General features: G+C 32.4%; 2 protein-coding genes across 2 annotated transcripts; one reads left to right on the forward strand and one right to left on the reverse strand.

The window, feature by feature from the left end:
• Window positions 1–255: 255 nt before the first annotated feature.
• On the forward strand, window positions 256–2656 carry LOC114412023 (PLASMODESMATA CALLOSE-BINDING PROTEIN 4-like). Its single transcript, XM_028375788.1, has 4 exons — window positions 256–600; window positions 911–1150; window positions 1270–1306; window positions 1976–2656. The coding sequence occupies exons 1-4, from the start codon at window positions 549–551 to the stop codon at window positions 2292–2294; spliced, it is 648 nt and encodes a 215-aa protein (XP_028231589.1). The 5' UTR covers window positions 256–548; the 3' UTR covers window positions 2295–2656.
• A 9678-nt stretch (window positions 2657–12334) lies between these two features.
• LOC114412032 (2-hydroxy-6-oxononadienedioate/2-hydroxy-6-oxononatrienedioate hydrolase-like) lies at window positions 12335–17496 on the reverse strand. Its single transcript, XM_028375800.1, has 9 exons — window positions 17247–17496; window positions 17066–17163; window positions 16917–16966; window positions 16217–16312; window positions 16009–16098; window positions 15405–15497; window positions 13546–13641; window positions 12822–12887; window positions 12335–12660 (listed from the first exon to the last, which is right to left on the reverse strand). Exons 1-9 carry the CDS (start codon window positions 17315–17317, stop codon window positions 12505–12507), a joined length of 816 nt encoding a protein of 271 aa, XP_028231601.1. The 5' UTR covers window positions 17318–17496; the 3' UTR covers window positions 12335–12504.
• Window positions 17497–17750: the final 254 nt, after the last annotated feature.

Raw genomic sequence — 17750 nt, forward strand, 5'->3', positions numbered from 1 at the left:
AAATGTGTTTTATTTAGATGAGAAATGATAGAATCTTATATCTTATTTAATAATTTTTTTTAATTTTATAATTTTTAATATATTTTAATAAAAAATATGTATGGAGGAATGTATAAATAGTATATTACTAGATATCATCAAATACTTACACTTGGTTTCTTGACATATTATATTGTACGTTAGTATAAATAATAAAAAATAATAAAAGCTTCAGCTTTAGTACAATTCCCCATAACAGAACACTCTCCCCAGTGAAGCACACATAAATTATAGTTACATTACTTAGTACTCTATATAAATTATTATGATTATATTAATACATACAATAATAGTTATGTTCATGCTTGAAAAGTAGTGTACCAGACAGGCTCCCACCACCTCCCCCTTGTACTGAAATCTCCATTCTCCAAAACTGCTTCAACTCTTCTCATTTTCTTTCTCTCTCTCTCTGCCTCGCACTGGAGTACCCTCTCCAATTTCCTTCAAATCCCATCAAATAAGTTTCTCTTATACCCTCTGAATATTCTTCATCATCATCATCATTAATCATGGCTCTTTTGATGTATTTTGTGCTTTTTCTTGCCCTCGCTGGCCATTCAAGTAAGCACCTGGATTTGCTTGTGTTTGTTTCAAGTTTCTTGGTTCAAATTTTGGTTAAATGGGGTTTTTAATCATGACATCCCATCTCTTAGAAGGGTTCTCATGATTACTTCGCCTTACTGATTTTCCTGTTTTGGTTTTCTGACAAAGCTTGAGATTTTAAAATGGATTTTGTTCAAGGAATCTTTTCTGTTTTTGTTGTGTTTTACTTCAAGCTAGTGGTGCTGAAAAAAAGATTGGATTTTGTGTGGACTAACTGTTTTTCTGTTTCTGTTGTTATTTTTTTTTTCTATTTTTTTTTCTCCAATAGGTGCTCTTTACTGTGTATGCAAAGATGGTGTGGGTGATCAAGCTCTTCAGAAAGCAATAGACTATGCATGTGGTGCTGGAGCTGACTGTACCCCTATTCTCCAAAATGGAGCCTGTTTTCAACCCAACACTGTGAAGGATCACTGCAACTATGCTGTTAATAGCTATTTCCAGAGAAAGGGTCAAGCTCAGGGAAGCTGTGATTTTTCTGGTGCTGCCACCCCTAGTCAAACTCCACCTAGTAAGTGTGCTGCACTTTCTAGCCACCTTCAATTTCTTTGGACATCTTTGTTAAAATCCCCTTTTGCTAATATATATATATATTTTCTCTCTTCTCGTTCCTGCCTCTTTGATCCACAGCTGCAGCATCTACATGTGTTTACCCCTCAAGTCCTAGGTATGTTTTGTTTCTTTATAATAGATCTTGCTTTATATACATATATACTAATCCTCAATGATTGCTTAATTCTCTGAAATTAAAGATTTTTTTTTACACTGGTGATAAGTTGTTGGCTGCTTCCATGGTGTATTCAACCCAATTTTTCCATTTACAGACTATGAAGGTGACCTTGTCCTTGTTTTTTCCCATTGAAGTTAGCTTTTCATAACCAATTTGCCTACTTTGCTTTGGTGCCCTTAGAGGGAGGGCTTTGGTTAGATTCAACTTGGATTAGATCATCTGCAAAAGCAACCTATGATATTTTTTCTTGGTACAACATACTTTTAGTTTTTTTGAATCAATACTTTAGTTTACATTAGACGAAAGCCAAAAGACCAATTTTTGGGGTTCATGTATCCACCGCCTGAATAATCAGATTTACCCACGAACCATGACATCATGATTGCCCTTTATACATTAGCTGCCATGATTATGATGTTCCATAATTATTTTTGTTTTGTCCACTTCATTCCCACAAACTTGATCCTTGATCTATGATCATAAAATATTTAATGAAACTATTTCTATGATTAGCATATAGTTTATGTTACAAATTATTAATATACTACTATAGTCTATGTGAAGAATACAACTTATAAGCCGATTTCATTTGGCTTCCACTTGCAGCAATGCTGGAACAGGCACCACAGCAACCCCAACAACCACTACACCAACAACAGGCACACCACCCACCACCTTAACTCCAACCACTCCCACTAGTACAACCCCAGGCATTGGCACCGGCACAGGAACAACCACGGGCACGGGCACGGGCACGGGCACAACCACAGGTAACCCTAATGTGTTTGGAATGAGCCCAACATCTTCAACTGGAACAGGAGGAGGCTTCAATGACTCAAACAAAGGAGTGGTTCATTTGCAAGACACGAGCATGTTGCTAGTGTCCCTTGTTCTCACCCTTTTGCTAGTGCTGTTGAGGGTCTAATAACAAGTGGTACAGTTCTTGGAAGTAAAAAAAAAAAAAACACACTTTTGGGGCGGTTTGTTTTTATATGTGGATGAGATTTTGCCACACTGTAGAAGGGGTGTTCTTGTAATTTCATCGCTTGGAATCATCCAGAAGCAAACCCCCACTTTAGCCTCTTTGTTTTTGTTCTGTTCCTACTCCTAAGAAAAAAGAATGAAAAAAGGTTAGGGAATTTGGTTCCTTTTGAGTGGTGAATATTTGATAATATATAGCTACTAATGGGGTGAAACTTGATGGGTTTCCATTGTATATTATCTATCTATCACTATGAGAAGCACTATTTTTTTTAATTATTTAACTGAGCCTTGCTCCTTATATTATATGCTAATATGTGATATTTACTTCTTGAATTTTTAATCTATAATATGATCCCTATGCCTTTTTCTTTTTCTTGAACTATTTTTTCGGCATGGTTTGCATTTATTGACATCGTTTTCAGCAATCGACATGGTGAAATTTGATGTTCATATGTTTAATTTGTAGTCCGTGAGTTGGTTCGTCGTTTTCCATTTGACACTGATGTCATATTCGTATTCGTAAGAGGGAAATGATTTATTTGATCTTTTATTTTATATTTTGAAAAGTTTAATTTCATTTTTTTTTAATTTTTTTATACCGAGTTCAGTTTTTTTATTTTTTTAAAAAGTTTATTTGGTTCTTTATTTTTTTAGTTTGATTATTCAGTCTATTTAAGAGATTGAGTGATATTTTTGGTCATTTTTTTTTCATTTTTCTTCCCTTTTCTTCCGTTTTTAAAAATAGATGAAGGATCAAAATATTTTTTTTTAAAAGATAAAAGATTAAATTAAAGAAAAGATAAAAAATAAAATTAAATAAAAAAGTAAGATAAAGGATTATATAAGCCATTTAGTCTTCATAAAAATAAAAATTGGAATATAATGTGGCCCAATGGAATCATGCAAATATGTTAAAATTGATGTAAGTCCATTTTTTTTAATTTTAATTCTTGTAAGTTAGAATATTTTTTTTAAAATTTGATTTTTTTTTTATTTTTAATTCTTGTAAGTTAGAATTTTTTAAAAATTTTGATTTTTTTTATTTTTATTTCTTGCAAGTTTATATTTTTTATATTTTACTTTCTTTAAAATTTAATTTTCATTTATAGTCCCGTGAGTTTGTGTTCACAGGTATCATAATGGAGAAAACAAAAGTTTATAAAATCTAAGAATGACAAAATATCTTTATCGGAACCAAAATTAAATGAACTTACAGATGTGTTAACTTATAGGGAAGAAAAAAAACATATTCAAGTATTAATTTTATAAATAAAATGTAGATTTTTTAATTCTTGGTTAATATTTTTATTTTATTTTTTGTCGAGTTTATTTTTTTAATTTTACTTACTATAAATTTACGTTTTAATTTTAATCTCTATAAGTATGAACTTATAGGAATTATAAATAAAATAATTAAAATTGAAAAAAAAACATAAACTTATGAGAATAAAAATATATTTAAGTTAATAATTTATTTAAAATTGAAAAATGTATTTAAATAAGATCAGTTTGACTTAAATGATGGTTAAACTATTTTTTTTTAGTTGATGGTTTAACCATTTAACTGTGGTTCGTATTTGATTTGATTTTAATTATCCATCCAGTTTTAAAAACATTTTCTGTTACTTATTTTGGCAAAACAAATTAAGATAAATATGTGTTATTAAGGTATCAATAAGCTTGCTTAAAATTTAGGCTTTTATAAATATGTCTTATTAAGGTATTAATAAACTTGCTTAAAATTCAGGCTTAAATATGATTTTTATCATAATTTTTTAATTTTGGTTCTTAGCATTTTTTCACATTTAGTCTATGTAAATTTGTATTTTTTTTTATTTTAGTTTCTATAAAATATTTTATTTATTTTTAATCTTTTGTAAGTTTATGTTTTTATAATTTTGATCTATGTAAATACGAGAAAACTATAAATAAAAAAAATTGAAATTCTAAAGTGATTAAAATTGAAAAGATATAAATTTACAAAGATTAAAAATAAAAAAAACTTACCGAAACAAAAATTAAGCCTAAAATTTATATTAATACAAACACTCCCTGAATTAAAAAAAAATAAAAAAGTGTGTACACTCTTTATAAGCTCTCAGTTTGGCAACAAAGTAAAGATAAATCTGCGTTCTTGAGGCATCTATAACTTTATACTTGCATAAATTTATATTGTACACTACACACTGAATTGACAAAAACGTGTATACACTATATTCTTTTAGCTAAGTTATTAAATAACGTTGATGTGACTTGTGAGAGTACGTGTTTCACTTAATATGTGGAATATTTAATAAAAAAAATAATAAAATGTTGGGTTTCATAGTTCTATTTTTACTCCATGCATCTTTTGCTACTAGTTCGTTTTAGTGCTAGAAAAGGCTCCAACACAACAGAATCAAATACGTATGAGTGAAAAGTGATGGTGATTCAAGGGTCTAATTAAGTATCACTTGCTTAATATAGCAACAGTACAAATATAACTTGCGATTTTAATATTTTTCCCTTTCCCCTGTGAGTTATGATCATTCATGATGAGGACCATTTTATTTTTTTAACAAGATGTCAACAGCCACCGAATGAGTGAATGAGAATAATTGAGTTCAACATGCATGGCCGACAAATATGAAATAAATAATGGTGCATGCTTTGGCTGTCATGTATTCCTTTTGTAGAGCATCAAAATAAGGAAAGATTGTATTCAAACCAGAGAGATTTAGGTAAACTTGGCCCCCCTTCAAAGGAAACATTTAGAATGAGAATTTATAAAAAAGTATAACTGGAAGAAGTAGTGAGATTTTAGAAATACATTAGGCATAATGATGGGGAGTTATGCTAGCTCTCATGTCTTTGACTATATCCCCACTTCTCTCACACATTATGAATGAAATGAATTCCATAAAAAATGAAAAAGGAGTTTGAGTAGTTAGTATGAAGTTATAGATTAAATCTTAGTGTGAACATTGTATAAAAACAAGATTTTAGAAAAGTAAAAAATAGAACATTATTTTTTAAAAATTATATAACATTTATAAAAATAAACAAAAGATTGAGACACTAAATTTACATTAGTTTATTTATTTTCATTTCATATAAATTATCAATTTTGAGAATACTTGTTAGAAATAGAAATTTTGTTTTCATGTTCTTTCTTTAAAATTTCACTCTCGAACTTAATTAGGAGTTGGGTTACAGAAGGGAGATAAGGGTAAATTTTTTATTTTTAATAAATAACTTTTTTAAGTAGATTACACAAACGCTTGAGATCTCGTTAAATTTGTATGATATTTATCATTTTTTTACTCCTACACTAACTAGCTTAATTCTTTGAAAAATATTATACTCATATGCTTTATATTTTACATTAATTTTTCTTAATTGTTTAAAAATATTATTTTGTTTAAAAATATTAAATTGTGTATCCTTATAAGCAGTGTTGTGGGTGCATCCGGCAGTGCTTGTAAATGAGGTTGTTGTAATATTAAAAAAATCAAAAAATTTATGTGTAATTTAAAGAAACCTTAAAAGATATCAATGTATTTTATTCTATTTTTTTTCCTTCAGTAATTAATAAATTAATGAAATATTTTTTTATTATCATGCATCAATTTTATCAGTTATTATTTTATATGTATCTGTAGTTTCGTAATAGGGAGAAATCACTCAGAACCAATGAAGGGAAATAATGGTTAATTATTAAACGTTGACCACGTTTTTAGCGTAGTAGAGTAAATTATGTGTGAAACCCGTGCTGTTGCACTGTTTTTAAAAAATCAAAGAGAGAAAGATAGAGTAAAGAAAAGTGAATAGAAAAAAAAAATAATCTTGCATTATGTCCGGGCCAAGGCTGCATAATTTTTATATAATTATAGGTTATAGATTATAAATAAGAGATAAGAAAAAAAAAGTGATAAAATACAATGATGATATGATGGGTAAGAAAACAACAAGAAAATACAATAAAGAAATGAGATGAAAGAGAATGGGAATGAGATGCCTATTATAATCTCATTGTTAATATAATTATAGGTTATAGATTATATAATTATATCGTATATGTGATCAACACTCCCATCTAGATTACTAGATATCTAATGCTTTCATGGGTGCATGCACATAGCTTAACATTAGGCATATGGGATGCCTATTATAATATATATCAAGAATGAGATTTCCCCCATCCAACCTTTATTTTTCCGAGGTAACAATAGTACCCTGTCAAATAAGTATCTAACAACTAATCAAGGCTATTAGTATTAGAAAATAGAAAACAAAAAAATTGTCTACTCGAATATGTCAAACTGATGTGAACCTGACTAGGAGCGGATCGTTTGATACAGGCTACGGAGTTTTGGATGACGCCACTTCCAGTGAAGGAAGATAAGTCAAGATAGACGCCACAAGAATTACCTTGATAAGTCTGAGATTGGTTCAACAAGGAACCTAGAGAGAAGCTCTCACCAAATTTTATCAAATGACAAAAGTTTCTTTATTGAAAACAAAAACCAATACTTATAGTGTACCTGAACAAAAGATAAAAATAGACATGAGCCTTCTAAACAGTTTGGGCCAAAATTACAATAAATAAAAATTATAACTAAAAAACATATTTAACTTGGGCCTTCAAATTAGTTTGGGCCTTCAGCAACAATTAATAGTCTTGATAGTGTCTCTGCCTCTAGGCCTTCGTCCTTCTCCACTCAGGGGCTTTGTCCTTCTCCACTTGGGTCTTTAGCCTGTATTTGACCAGTTTCATGATTCTCATCATTCCCTCCTTCTTGGAAAACATTTGTCCTCAAATGTCCAAGATCATCATCGGGTTCAATTACCACTTCCTTCCTTTTCTTGTGGGCTTGCTTGGCATAGCTTTCATTCTTCTTTGCAATTTGCACCTTCACTTGGTCATACAATTTTTTCACATACTCAACTTTGGCCTGTGCATCCTTATGCTGAGTCTCTTAGAGCTTGCTGTTGTAAGTTGGCCTGTTAGGCAATGAAGCTCCGGGAAGGAGATCAACTTGATGTTCTATGCCTCTTGAAGGTGGCAGTCCATCAGGAATCTCCGTAGGAAAGACATTTTTAAATTCCTGCAATAAGGGTTGAACACTAGGAGGAATAAAAATAGTAAACTCATTAGAATTATCAATAGAAATTTTACTGTCTTTGCAATACTGTAGACAAAGTGGTTCATGAGCAGGTAACACTTTCCTCACTTCACTCGCCTCTGCAAAATAATTAAATTTTCTCTCATGTGTATCACTCTCTCTCTCTTATGTGTATCACTCTTTCCCTCGGGTGTATGACTCTTCTATGGTGTTTCACTCTTTTCCTATTCCTCTGTGGTGTCTCACTATTTTCTTTCTCTTGTTCTCTCTTTTCTCTCATTCTGATTTGGTCATCACACACTTCTAGGGATAAAGGTTTAAGAATAAACAAGGAAGAGTTGGTTATTCGCCTGTAGAGCTCTTCATTGTTACGGTTCAACAAACGTTGCATTTGTGTAGTCATTGTGTCCAGTAATAAGCGCTGAGATCTGTCCAGTTGATGATATACACCACCATTGTCACCCGCTCCTGCCATGATTAAGGAGCAAATAATTTTGCAGTAATTTAAAAAAAGATTCAGGACCTCACCACACTCTACTCACGTGTTTCTCTCTTTGATGGTAGTTAACTCGTGTTTGATGCTCTCAGTATAGGCTTTTGTGTGATGTTTTCACTCTTGCCTTTTACCACTCGTGTTCCCTCTTAAGTTCCTGGATGAACCAAATTAGACACACAAGGTAATATAAAATACAAGGAAAGACAATATAATTATTACAGATTGAGTAACAGATTTGATTTGGGATAACAACTTGGACTTGATTTGGATAACAGATTAGATTTGATTTGGATAATATATTAGATTTGATTTGGATAACAGACTAGATTGGATTTTGATAATATATTAGATTTGATTTGGATAACAGATTAGATTGGATTTGGATAACAAATTAGATTTAATTTGGATAATAGATATGATAACAAATAAGATAACAAATGAGATAACAGATATGACCAGTGAACTTCAAATGCTCATAACTTTTGCTACGGTTGTTTGTTTGAGGCCCACTATATATCAAAATGCTCAGAATTCAGAGGAGAATCTGGAATAGGGGATTTGATCCACGATTTTCTTTCCAAAAAAAATACCTCTAAATGCCTCAATTTCGTATTCAAAGAACAAACACCCACTTTTTCTTTTTCAAAGTTTCTGCAACTTTTTTTTTGACACAGTGTGAAAGACACAAGCAACAAGAACAAGAGTGTGACAAGAACAAGAACACAAATAACAAAACACAAGATGCAAACAAGATGTAAACAAGAACGCAAATAACAGAACAAGGACAAAAACACAAACCTGGACAGAATACAAAAAAAGATTTGGATAGGATAAAGCCTGTATCAAGAGCCGAAGCTCTGATACCAGATGATGTGAACCTGACTAGGAGCGGATCGTTTGATACAGACTACGGAGTTTTGGATGACGCCACTTCCAGTGAAGGAAGATAAGTCAGGATAGATGCCATAAAGATTACCTTGATAAGTTTGAGATTGGTTCAACAAAGAACCCAGAGAGAAGCTCTCACCAAATTTTATCAAATGTCAAAAGTTTCTTTATTGAAAACAAAAACCAATACTTATAGTGTACCTGAACAAAAGATAAAAATAGACATGGGTCTTCTAAATAGTTTGGGCCAAAATTACAATAAATAAAAATTATAACTAAAAAACATATTTAACTTGGGTCTTCAAATTAGTTTGGGTCTTCAGTAACAATTAATAGTCTTGATAGTGTCTCTGCCTCCGGGCCTTCATCCTTCTCCACTTGGGGGCTTTGTTCTTCTCCACTTAGGCCTTTAGCCTGTATTTGGCCAGTTTCATGATTCTCATCACAAACCAACATCTCTGGTTATCTGGAGTTAGATATTAGCCACCAAACACTATCACTTTCATGTCATCCTAGCTAGAGAATAATAATTGAATAAAAGGGACACAAGCTACACTCAGAAAATTTTAAATTGTTTTATCACTATCAACGAATAATCATGTTAGCAACGTAATAAGCACACCTTTGATGGGTTGCTTTCCAGGATTCTGGTACTATTGTATTTTTTTTTATAAAAAATCATAGCACTTTACTCTTACCAAATCATGATGGTTGATGAAATCACTTGAAAAGAACAAAAGATTACCAAGCATCATCACTAGGTCGAGTTTGGAAACATGATGATAAAGTGATGCTAGTGTGCTAGTTAGGCTACTTAAGGATGGCCACTGAAGAATATTATTCACTGGAAACTGTAACATCCCAATTTTCGTAAACTAGATTGAAAAGGATTGTTATTTATAAATAAATAGAGTTTAAAAAAAATGATAAGATTTTGTAAATAAATAAATAAGGAGATATAATTGTTAATTAAAATAATGATTTGAGAGAAAATAAAAAGGGTATTTTATTTATTTGTTTGATAGAGAATAAAATAAAGTTTGCTTTTATAAAATAATAAATAAATAAATAGAGTAAACCTAGCTATAAATAGCGTTAGGTCAGTTTTCACACTGACGGTGCCTTCTCTTTTCCTCATTTTCGTTTTTCTCCTTCTCCTCTCAAAACCCTTCCTTTTTCCCGCAGCCCACCAAACTTGTCTCAGAAAAACGACGATCTCAGACTCGTTCACCGTTGGATCGTCGTGAAATTTTAGTACCATATTTGCAACCCGATTCCGAGCATTCTCACCGTTGGGAATTATGATATCATGTCTGAGCTAAGAGAAATACCACTCGCATTGTAGCCTTTCCTTTCCCGCAGAAACCCAGAGCTGTCTTGGTAAAATTATGATCCCGGTTTCGTTAACCGTTGGATTGTTGTGAATTTTGGATATGTTGTTCGAAATTCAATTGCGCATGCTTTGACCGTTGAGATTTGCGAGATAATGTTCTTGGAGGGAGAAAAAGGAATCGCATGAAGATAGTCCAAATGGAGGCTTTAATCCCTTCTCCGTTTCTCTGGAGCAGTCGGAGGAAAAATTGGAGAAATTTTAGGGAACCGCTAGAGATGACACTATCGCTATGGAAAGACATGTGAATCCTCTTAGAGGTAAGGGATGGGTTTATCGCAATTGGGGGTTAGAATGAACATGTGTAGGGATTCTTAGAGAACTAAATTTGGGTTTATTTTGGGATATTGATTGAATTATAATTTTTCTTTATGATTATGAATACAATATTATTGTGTTCTATGTACCAATTGACGTCCTGATGAGAATTGATTGATAAACTTGAGTGCTCTTGATGTCTTTGTGTTAACCCATGATTTTGATTAATTGATTTTGATATAATTGTGAGAAACTATTTCAGAGGTTTTACATCCCATGTTGTGATAAAATCTTTTGTATAAATTGTTATGTTGAGGTTATGAAATGATGATTCAAACTGTGAGTATGTGATAAATTGAACATGTGACGGATGATGAAATACATGTGTATTGAGATGAGATGTGTGTATTGAGTTGTGAACTATGAACTGTGCAATCACACAATTGTAAGACCCTTTAAGGGCGACGAGTATTGTGATGGGATCCACTGTGGGAACCCGACGAGTTAAAATGATTTTGAAAACAATTGAGTAGATGTGTGTATTGCATAGTTCATAGGTAAAGTGTATATGATTCATGAGGTGTGATAACATGTTAAATTGAGATTATACCATTGTGATTGGGATTAAGTGTATGTGATAAAATTGAGTATATATATGATTGAGATATATATGTGCATTGAGTTGTGAACTATGAATTGTACAACCACACGATCATAAGTCCCTTCAAGGGCGACGAGTTGATGTTAAGTCCCTTTTAGGGCGACGAGTTGATGCTAAGTCCCTTTTTGGGCGACGAGTTAATGATAAGACCCTTAAAGGGCGACGAGTTAAAATTATTTTGAGAACAATTGAGGAGTCGTGTGTTTTGTACAGTTCATAGATAGAGTCTGTGTGCTAAAATGTTTTCTGGGTTGGACCTGAATCAGGAGGGAGAGGCTCTGACGGACTCTTCGGAGTGTAGGCCTTGGGGGTTACACGGTTTGAGTGTTCCTTTAAGCCTATGTTGATCCCATATGGTTGGAGCATTCTTGCAAAACACTGTGACCCTGACTGGTCTCCCTATAATATTACCTAGTGAGAGTGACTTGACTTGCTAGTGTGTGGTTTGTCTTGTCATGTACTCCTAGGCGCCCGACGAGGTTTTTCACTGACATGGTACCACATTACATATAGGCTTGAGTCTTAGCATAACTGTTGCATACGCTTGCTAATTGTTTATTATGAAATTGATGTGTTATTATGTCTTGATCGGAGTGTGTGGTTCCTGTGTATTGTGATTGATGATTAAAAAGTGTGATTGATGAATGACAAGGTGATGAAATAGTGTGAGATATGCTAAGTAAATTGTATTTGGCTACTATATGTTGTGTTGTTTCTCTCTAGTAGTTAGAAATGTGATAACTCACTCCCGGTTTGCTATTTGTGTTTGTGTTTGGATCCTGTGATGATCTTGAACTTTGTGTTCGGGGGAGCAGATGAATAGGTGGATGACTATGAAGAACCTCATGCTAGAGGACACGGGAACAACACGCTCTGATAGGATGTGACATTAGGATATAGGTTATATATTAATTGTATGAAACTTAGATGACCTTCTTTGAGCCGAGATGACTTTATTATTTATTTGGACAAGTTTGAATATGATATAGAAGAAAGTGAATGTGAGCCTTTTACCCATTTGAAAGGCTTGTATTTTAAAATGTTTTAAAAATACTTTTAATTAATATTTGAATTTTTACTCCTTTATTAATATATATGTGAGGGGTAGAGGGTGTCACAGAAACAATTCAATATCAGAAAGGTGTAGTGTGTTTCTTTTTTTCTTTCTCTCTCACTGAGCCAATTAAAGTAAAACTCGTTTAACATTCAAAAGAGTCAATATCAGTATATAATATAAGAGACATATCATATTAACAATATTAGGTTACTGCAGCAGCATTGTTTCTATCTTCATCTAAATAGGGAAGGAGCATTCTTAATTAGTTCTATATATCACCAACAGATTTTCAATCTTCATACTTGTGCAACACATTGACTGAATGTCTTACTCTCTCTTTGCACAAATTCAACAATTAGTTTGATAGTAGAATCTGGTCTTTCAAGATGAGGAAGATGTCCACAATAAGGTATTTGGCGTATAATTGCATCAGGTAACTCACAGTGGAGTCGCTGCAAGAGTTCAAAAGTAAACATCACTTATAATATTTGCATGGAATATTGTTCCCTAGCAATCCAATAAAGTGAAACAAAGACAGAATTATGCTTCATGATCATGACTTTCCAGCATATCATGTAACATGTTGTAAAAATAGTGTCACAAGGTAACTAACCACTGCAAACTTATTGCTGATGATGCGGTCATTTTCACCCCATATTATCAGTGTATTCTGTTTTACCTGTTAAACAAAATAAAAACATCTTGTTGAGAAGGAAATCATAAAAAAAATGCAATCTAAGGTGTGAATTTTCCATACAAGCATGGCTCAAAATATGGACTGGAAACAATATGAGGCAAGGAAATGAAACTTCTTCGCTCAAGACAAATGGATTTTAACAGTTGTGCATATATGGGTGGGAACAACCCATCCAATGGATTTTTCAAGTACACTGTTTAGCTTTCTATGCAAACTGATATCTCTGTTAAGCCCATTTTACATCCCCAATGAATAAAGACATACTTTCACTTGAATTATAATTAAAAAGATCATGCCAGCAAATTTCAACAGTGATCATAATAATGCAGACAACCTTCCGAACAAGAAACAACCTGGTGTATGTAGATGTAGCATTTAAATCCAACAAAGCTCAAATTATATTGAAAATGGATAAATTTGCCTTACTGTTTCCATCTAATAATTCTTTATACAAAAATTTACTAACAAAAATTTGATTGTAGAATTCATTATCATAAGCATATTCCTTACAATATATGAAGATTTATGAGTGAAAAATTGAAATTATGTACAAAAATTTATTAATGAAATTATGTCCAAATGCCATAAAAATAACATAATAAATACAGCACTCATCAACAACTTGGAAAGCTTAATGTACCTTTCCTATCAAAGGAGCAACACTGTAACCACCACTTGTCATAAAATCCACTGTAGCATCATCCCACCAAGGCAAGAAACAATGCAAGCGGCCCACCTATACAAATGATATGAAGACTGTTTAGCACTCTTCATTCTTGCAAAAATCAAAATCACAAAGTATTTGAAGTCCAGTGTATGAGCCTGAGGGACTTCTGTACATATCCTTGGACAGACATGAGATGCATAGACAAGATATGCTCCCAAATGGCTGTATGCCCATATCCAGTAAGAAAATGACTATTGAGAATTGAGATGCTATACATGTAATTCCTGTGAGATATTTCCAAAACATGAAAAGTCATCTTGTTTAATTATTCAAATTGAACAGTTATCTTGCTTCATTCAAGTTGAAGAATTGTCTCGTTTCAATCCAATGGTTATTATAAATATAACGCCTCATACAACCTAGTTATAAACATCATTTGAATATAGGAACATCTTGAACTATTTTGTAGAAAAATATTTTTTAAAAGAAGAGAAGATATATAATGCAGAGGAGCTTGTTAAACTTCTATTTTTGGGCTCAATATAGAGAGTTAAACTCCATTACAAAATTCAAATACTAACAACATCCTACTCTTAAAAACAAATTGATAATATATTTAAATCTAACCAATATCCTAATGATTTGAAACATAAATAAAAAGTTCTTAAAAAAACTAAATTATTTACTTTCAAACAAAAGATATATAGGCATAATTTAACGCGCCTTGCCTTAATTAACATATTCCTAAAAAAACTAAATTATTGATTTTCAAATTAAAAATATTTAGGCATATTTTCAACACATGTTCCTACAGTAATAGACATAAAGTCGAATGAAGAGGAGCTTGTTAAACTTCTATTTTTGGGCTCAATATAGAGAGTTAAACTCCATTACAAAATTCAAATACTAACAACATCCTACTCTTAAAAACAAATTGATGATATATTTAAATCTAACCAATATCCTAATGATTTGAAACATAAATAAAAAGTTCATAAAAAAACTAAATTATTTACTTTCAAACAAAAGATATTTAGGCATAATTTAACGCGCCTTGCCTTAATTAACATATTCCTAAAAAACTAAATTATTGATTTTCAAATTAAAAATATTTAGGCATATTTTCAACACATGTTCCTACAGTAATAGACATAAAGTCGAATGATGTGACTATTCATGAATGACATAGATTAGAATAATGATTTGATGTGACTCTTCATGAATCATGAATAAACAAAAAATGTCTCTGTGCATATATATAAAAAATTCTCCATACACAAGATTCACTCAATATACTCATAAATTTGTTTGGTTTTACCTTTGAGTGCACAAAAGAATTTTTTTTATCAATTTGTAGACACCATTTTGTCTTAGCTTGAGTTTTGAGAATGTAAATCATACTCAAGTTGTATCTAAGGTTTTGGTATTGGTGGGAGCAAATTAAGCCTAAAGCAAAGTGCTTATCCATGTCTTGAAGGCATGATGCACAATTTTCCTTCTTATCTCTTTTTCTTCTACCCTTCAAAGATTCATTCCTACCAACAATTCCTGTGAAAAGGTATAGTTATAATTATTTTTCTTCGGTGCTTGCACATTGGGATCACACAATAGACATGTAATCTTCAGCTCTTAACAGTGACAGGTGTCATGATAATAGTTGTTAGAATTTTCAGCCATCCTGCAACCAACCTTGTACAAAGTGCTTGACCATGTCATGTGGAGATATCCAAGAGTGCATGTGCCAAATGGCCCACTTTGAAGCAAAAATGCATAAAAAAATATGTACACTGGGTTACATAATAAAACAGTAATTCTAGAATCAGGCAACTCACATTAGTCCAATCAAGGCTGGTGCTGAAGGAAATTTTTGTGAAGGTCAAATAGGTGGCATATAGGCGTAACGGAAGGCTCTTCAATAAATTAACCTGATGCAAAAGAATACCAGTAGTGAGTTGTAACTTGAGTAATTGAAGTCCTCAACATCCTTATGCTCCCATTCTTTATCTCCCATAATAGTGGTAGAAAATTCAAGTGAAAGATCAATTTTTTTATATTTATTGGCTTATGAGATGTTACTTGGAAGGCATAATTACACCAACCAATGTAAACCAAAAGAAAAAAAAATGCCACTTCCAAAAGTTAAATGTCATATTAAGAAATTTTATATGTATGAAAGAAAAAGGAACATGTACCAAAAAAATATTAAGAAATTTTATACTTAAAGGTATCATCATAAAGAGCCAAAAATAACAAGCAGAAAAAGTTCCATTGACTACTTTAGGGGGTTGATGAATATTTTGAAAATAATTTTCTACATAATTGAATATACAAATGAACTTATTCAGCAAGGGAGACATTGCCTAGAGAGAGATGGGATATTGTGTGATTTTCTTGATAATCGCCAGAAATAATATAGTAAATTGGAGAGATATTCACCCCGGCATAGGCTACTGCTCTGGGTAAGGTTGCTAGCTTTCCAGTTCCCTCTGCATATACACTAGCACCAATCAGAACAAGCTTCTTCACCTGAAAAGATGAACTGCAAATAAATGACCACAGCACACAAGAGTCATTTGATGAAGAATTTTAACGCAATCTGGGTCAAGGTGGACATTTAGAAGTTAAATTATTGGATGGCACATACAGCTTCTGGATAATTGACCGCAAAGTCAATGGCAACAGCAGAGCCAAGGCTTGGTCCAACCAATATCATTGGCCTTCTGATGTAAGACTTCCAAAACTGTTATAGATATATCCAATTCAGCCTCAACACAGTGTCAAAGTGTTCAACAATTGGAAGGAAACCAAAACAGATGTGGAAAGAAACTAAATAACTATTGAAGACATCCATTTCTTCAGAACATAGTTGATAAACAAGTCAAAGTCTATAATTTAACTGATCTGTTGTTACTCCAATTCACACAGTTTGATGGTTAAGGGAAACAATTTACTAAGTGAAGTACATTTTTCAGAATTATTTACCGTCGAAAAGTTGCACATTGTCTGCCTCAGTTCCTAGGGTGCATCTTATATATCTGTTAGCCAATGTCACTTAATGACAATTGATTTTAAGATGCAATCTAACATGTTATTAGAGCCTATAGTCCAATGAGGGGTGTCACCTGTTCTGGCAGGCAAGGAGGGGTGTTGTAAAGTCCTACATTGTCTGGCTCAATTCTTAGGGTGGAGCTTATCTATTTGTTAGGAAACTTTACTTCACTTAATACCAATTAGTTTTAATAAGGAATCTAACATTTACCATCTTATACTTGGTCAGATTCCAACTGATTTTTCAGGTTTGACTATTACTGGGGGATACAACAGATACATTAATACATTAGTACCTGGTAGAAGTGATCACGCTTGGATACCACATCACAAGGAGGAAGTTTTTCTGATGAATAGAAGAAGAAAAAGAGAAGAAAGCATGTTAAAAATCTCATGAACAAAGCGGAAAGTAATAACATACAATAGGAAAAGTAATAAAACAAACCTAAATCAGAGAAACCCCAACCAAGAATGTCAATGGCCCATGTCTCAATACCAGATTCCTCAAGCAATGGTAATACATATCTCCATTCTAGACATGAGCTGAAAAACAATGCAGTGAGATTCAAGGATAACTTGAGCATAAAATGTATAAACTAAATTAGTATCTTGCATATTTTGAGGACCTGTCAAAACCATGTAGAAGAACAACTGGGGTTTCCTTGGTCTGCACCAGTGGCTTCACACAACTACTCATGATGGGATTTTCTGAGAACCTAACCTAATTGAGTCATATGGAATAAATCAGATACTTATAAGCAGCAAAATATGAATGTAAGATGACCCTATGCTCTGCATTATAAGCACAAGTGCACAACTCAAAATTTTTGAAACTGAACAAGGTTTAAATAGCTTGGAAGACTTATTGGTACTCTAAGCAAATTTGGCAGATAATCTGCATCATGGTGGAACAAAGAATGAGACTGAGTTCATGAATGGAACATTTCTTATTAGTTCAGTGCCCAAAAGACACAATAAATCTCAAATGCATTAAAACAATAATAAAATCTGTGCCGAAACTTATGTAAATATTTTTTCTGAAGCTTTTGATTGTTTGTGAAAACTGATCTTAAATAGTAAAGTTGCTGGAATGAATGCTAGGTGGTATGAGAAAAATTTGCATTAAGTTA

Source organism: Glycine soja, chromosome 1 (assembly GCF_004193775.1).
Source record: "Glycine soja cultivar W05 chromosome 1, ASM419377v2, whole genome shotgun sequence".
NCBI lineage: Eukaryota > Viridiplantae > Streptophyta > Magnoliopsida > Fabales > Fabaceae > Glycine > Glycine soja.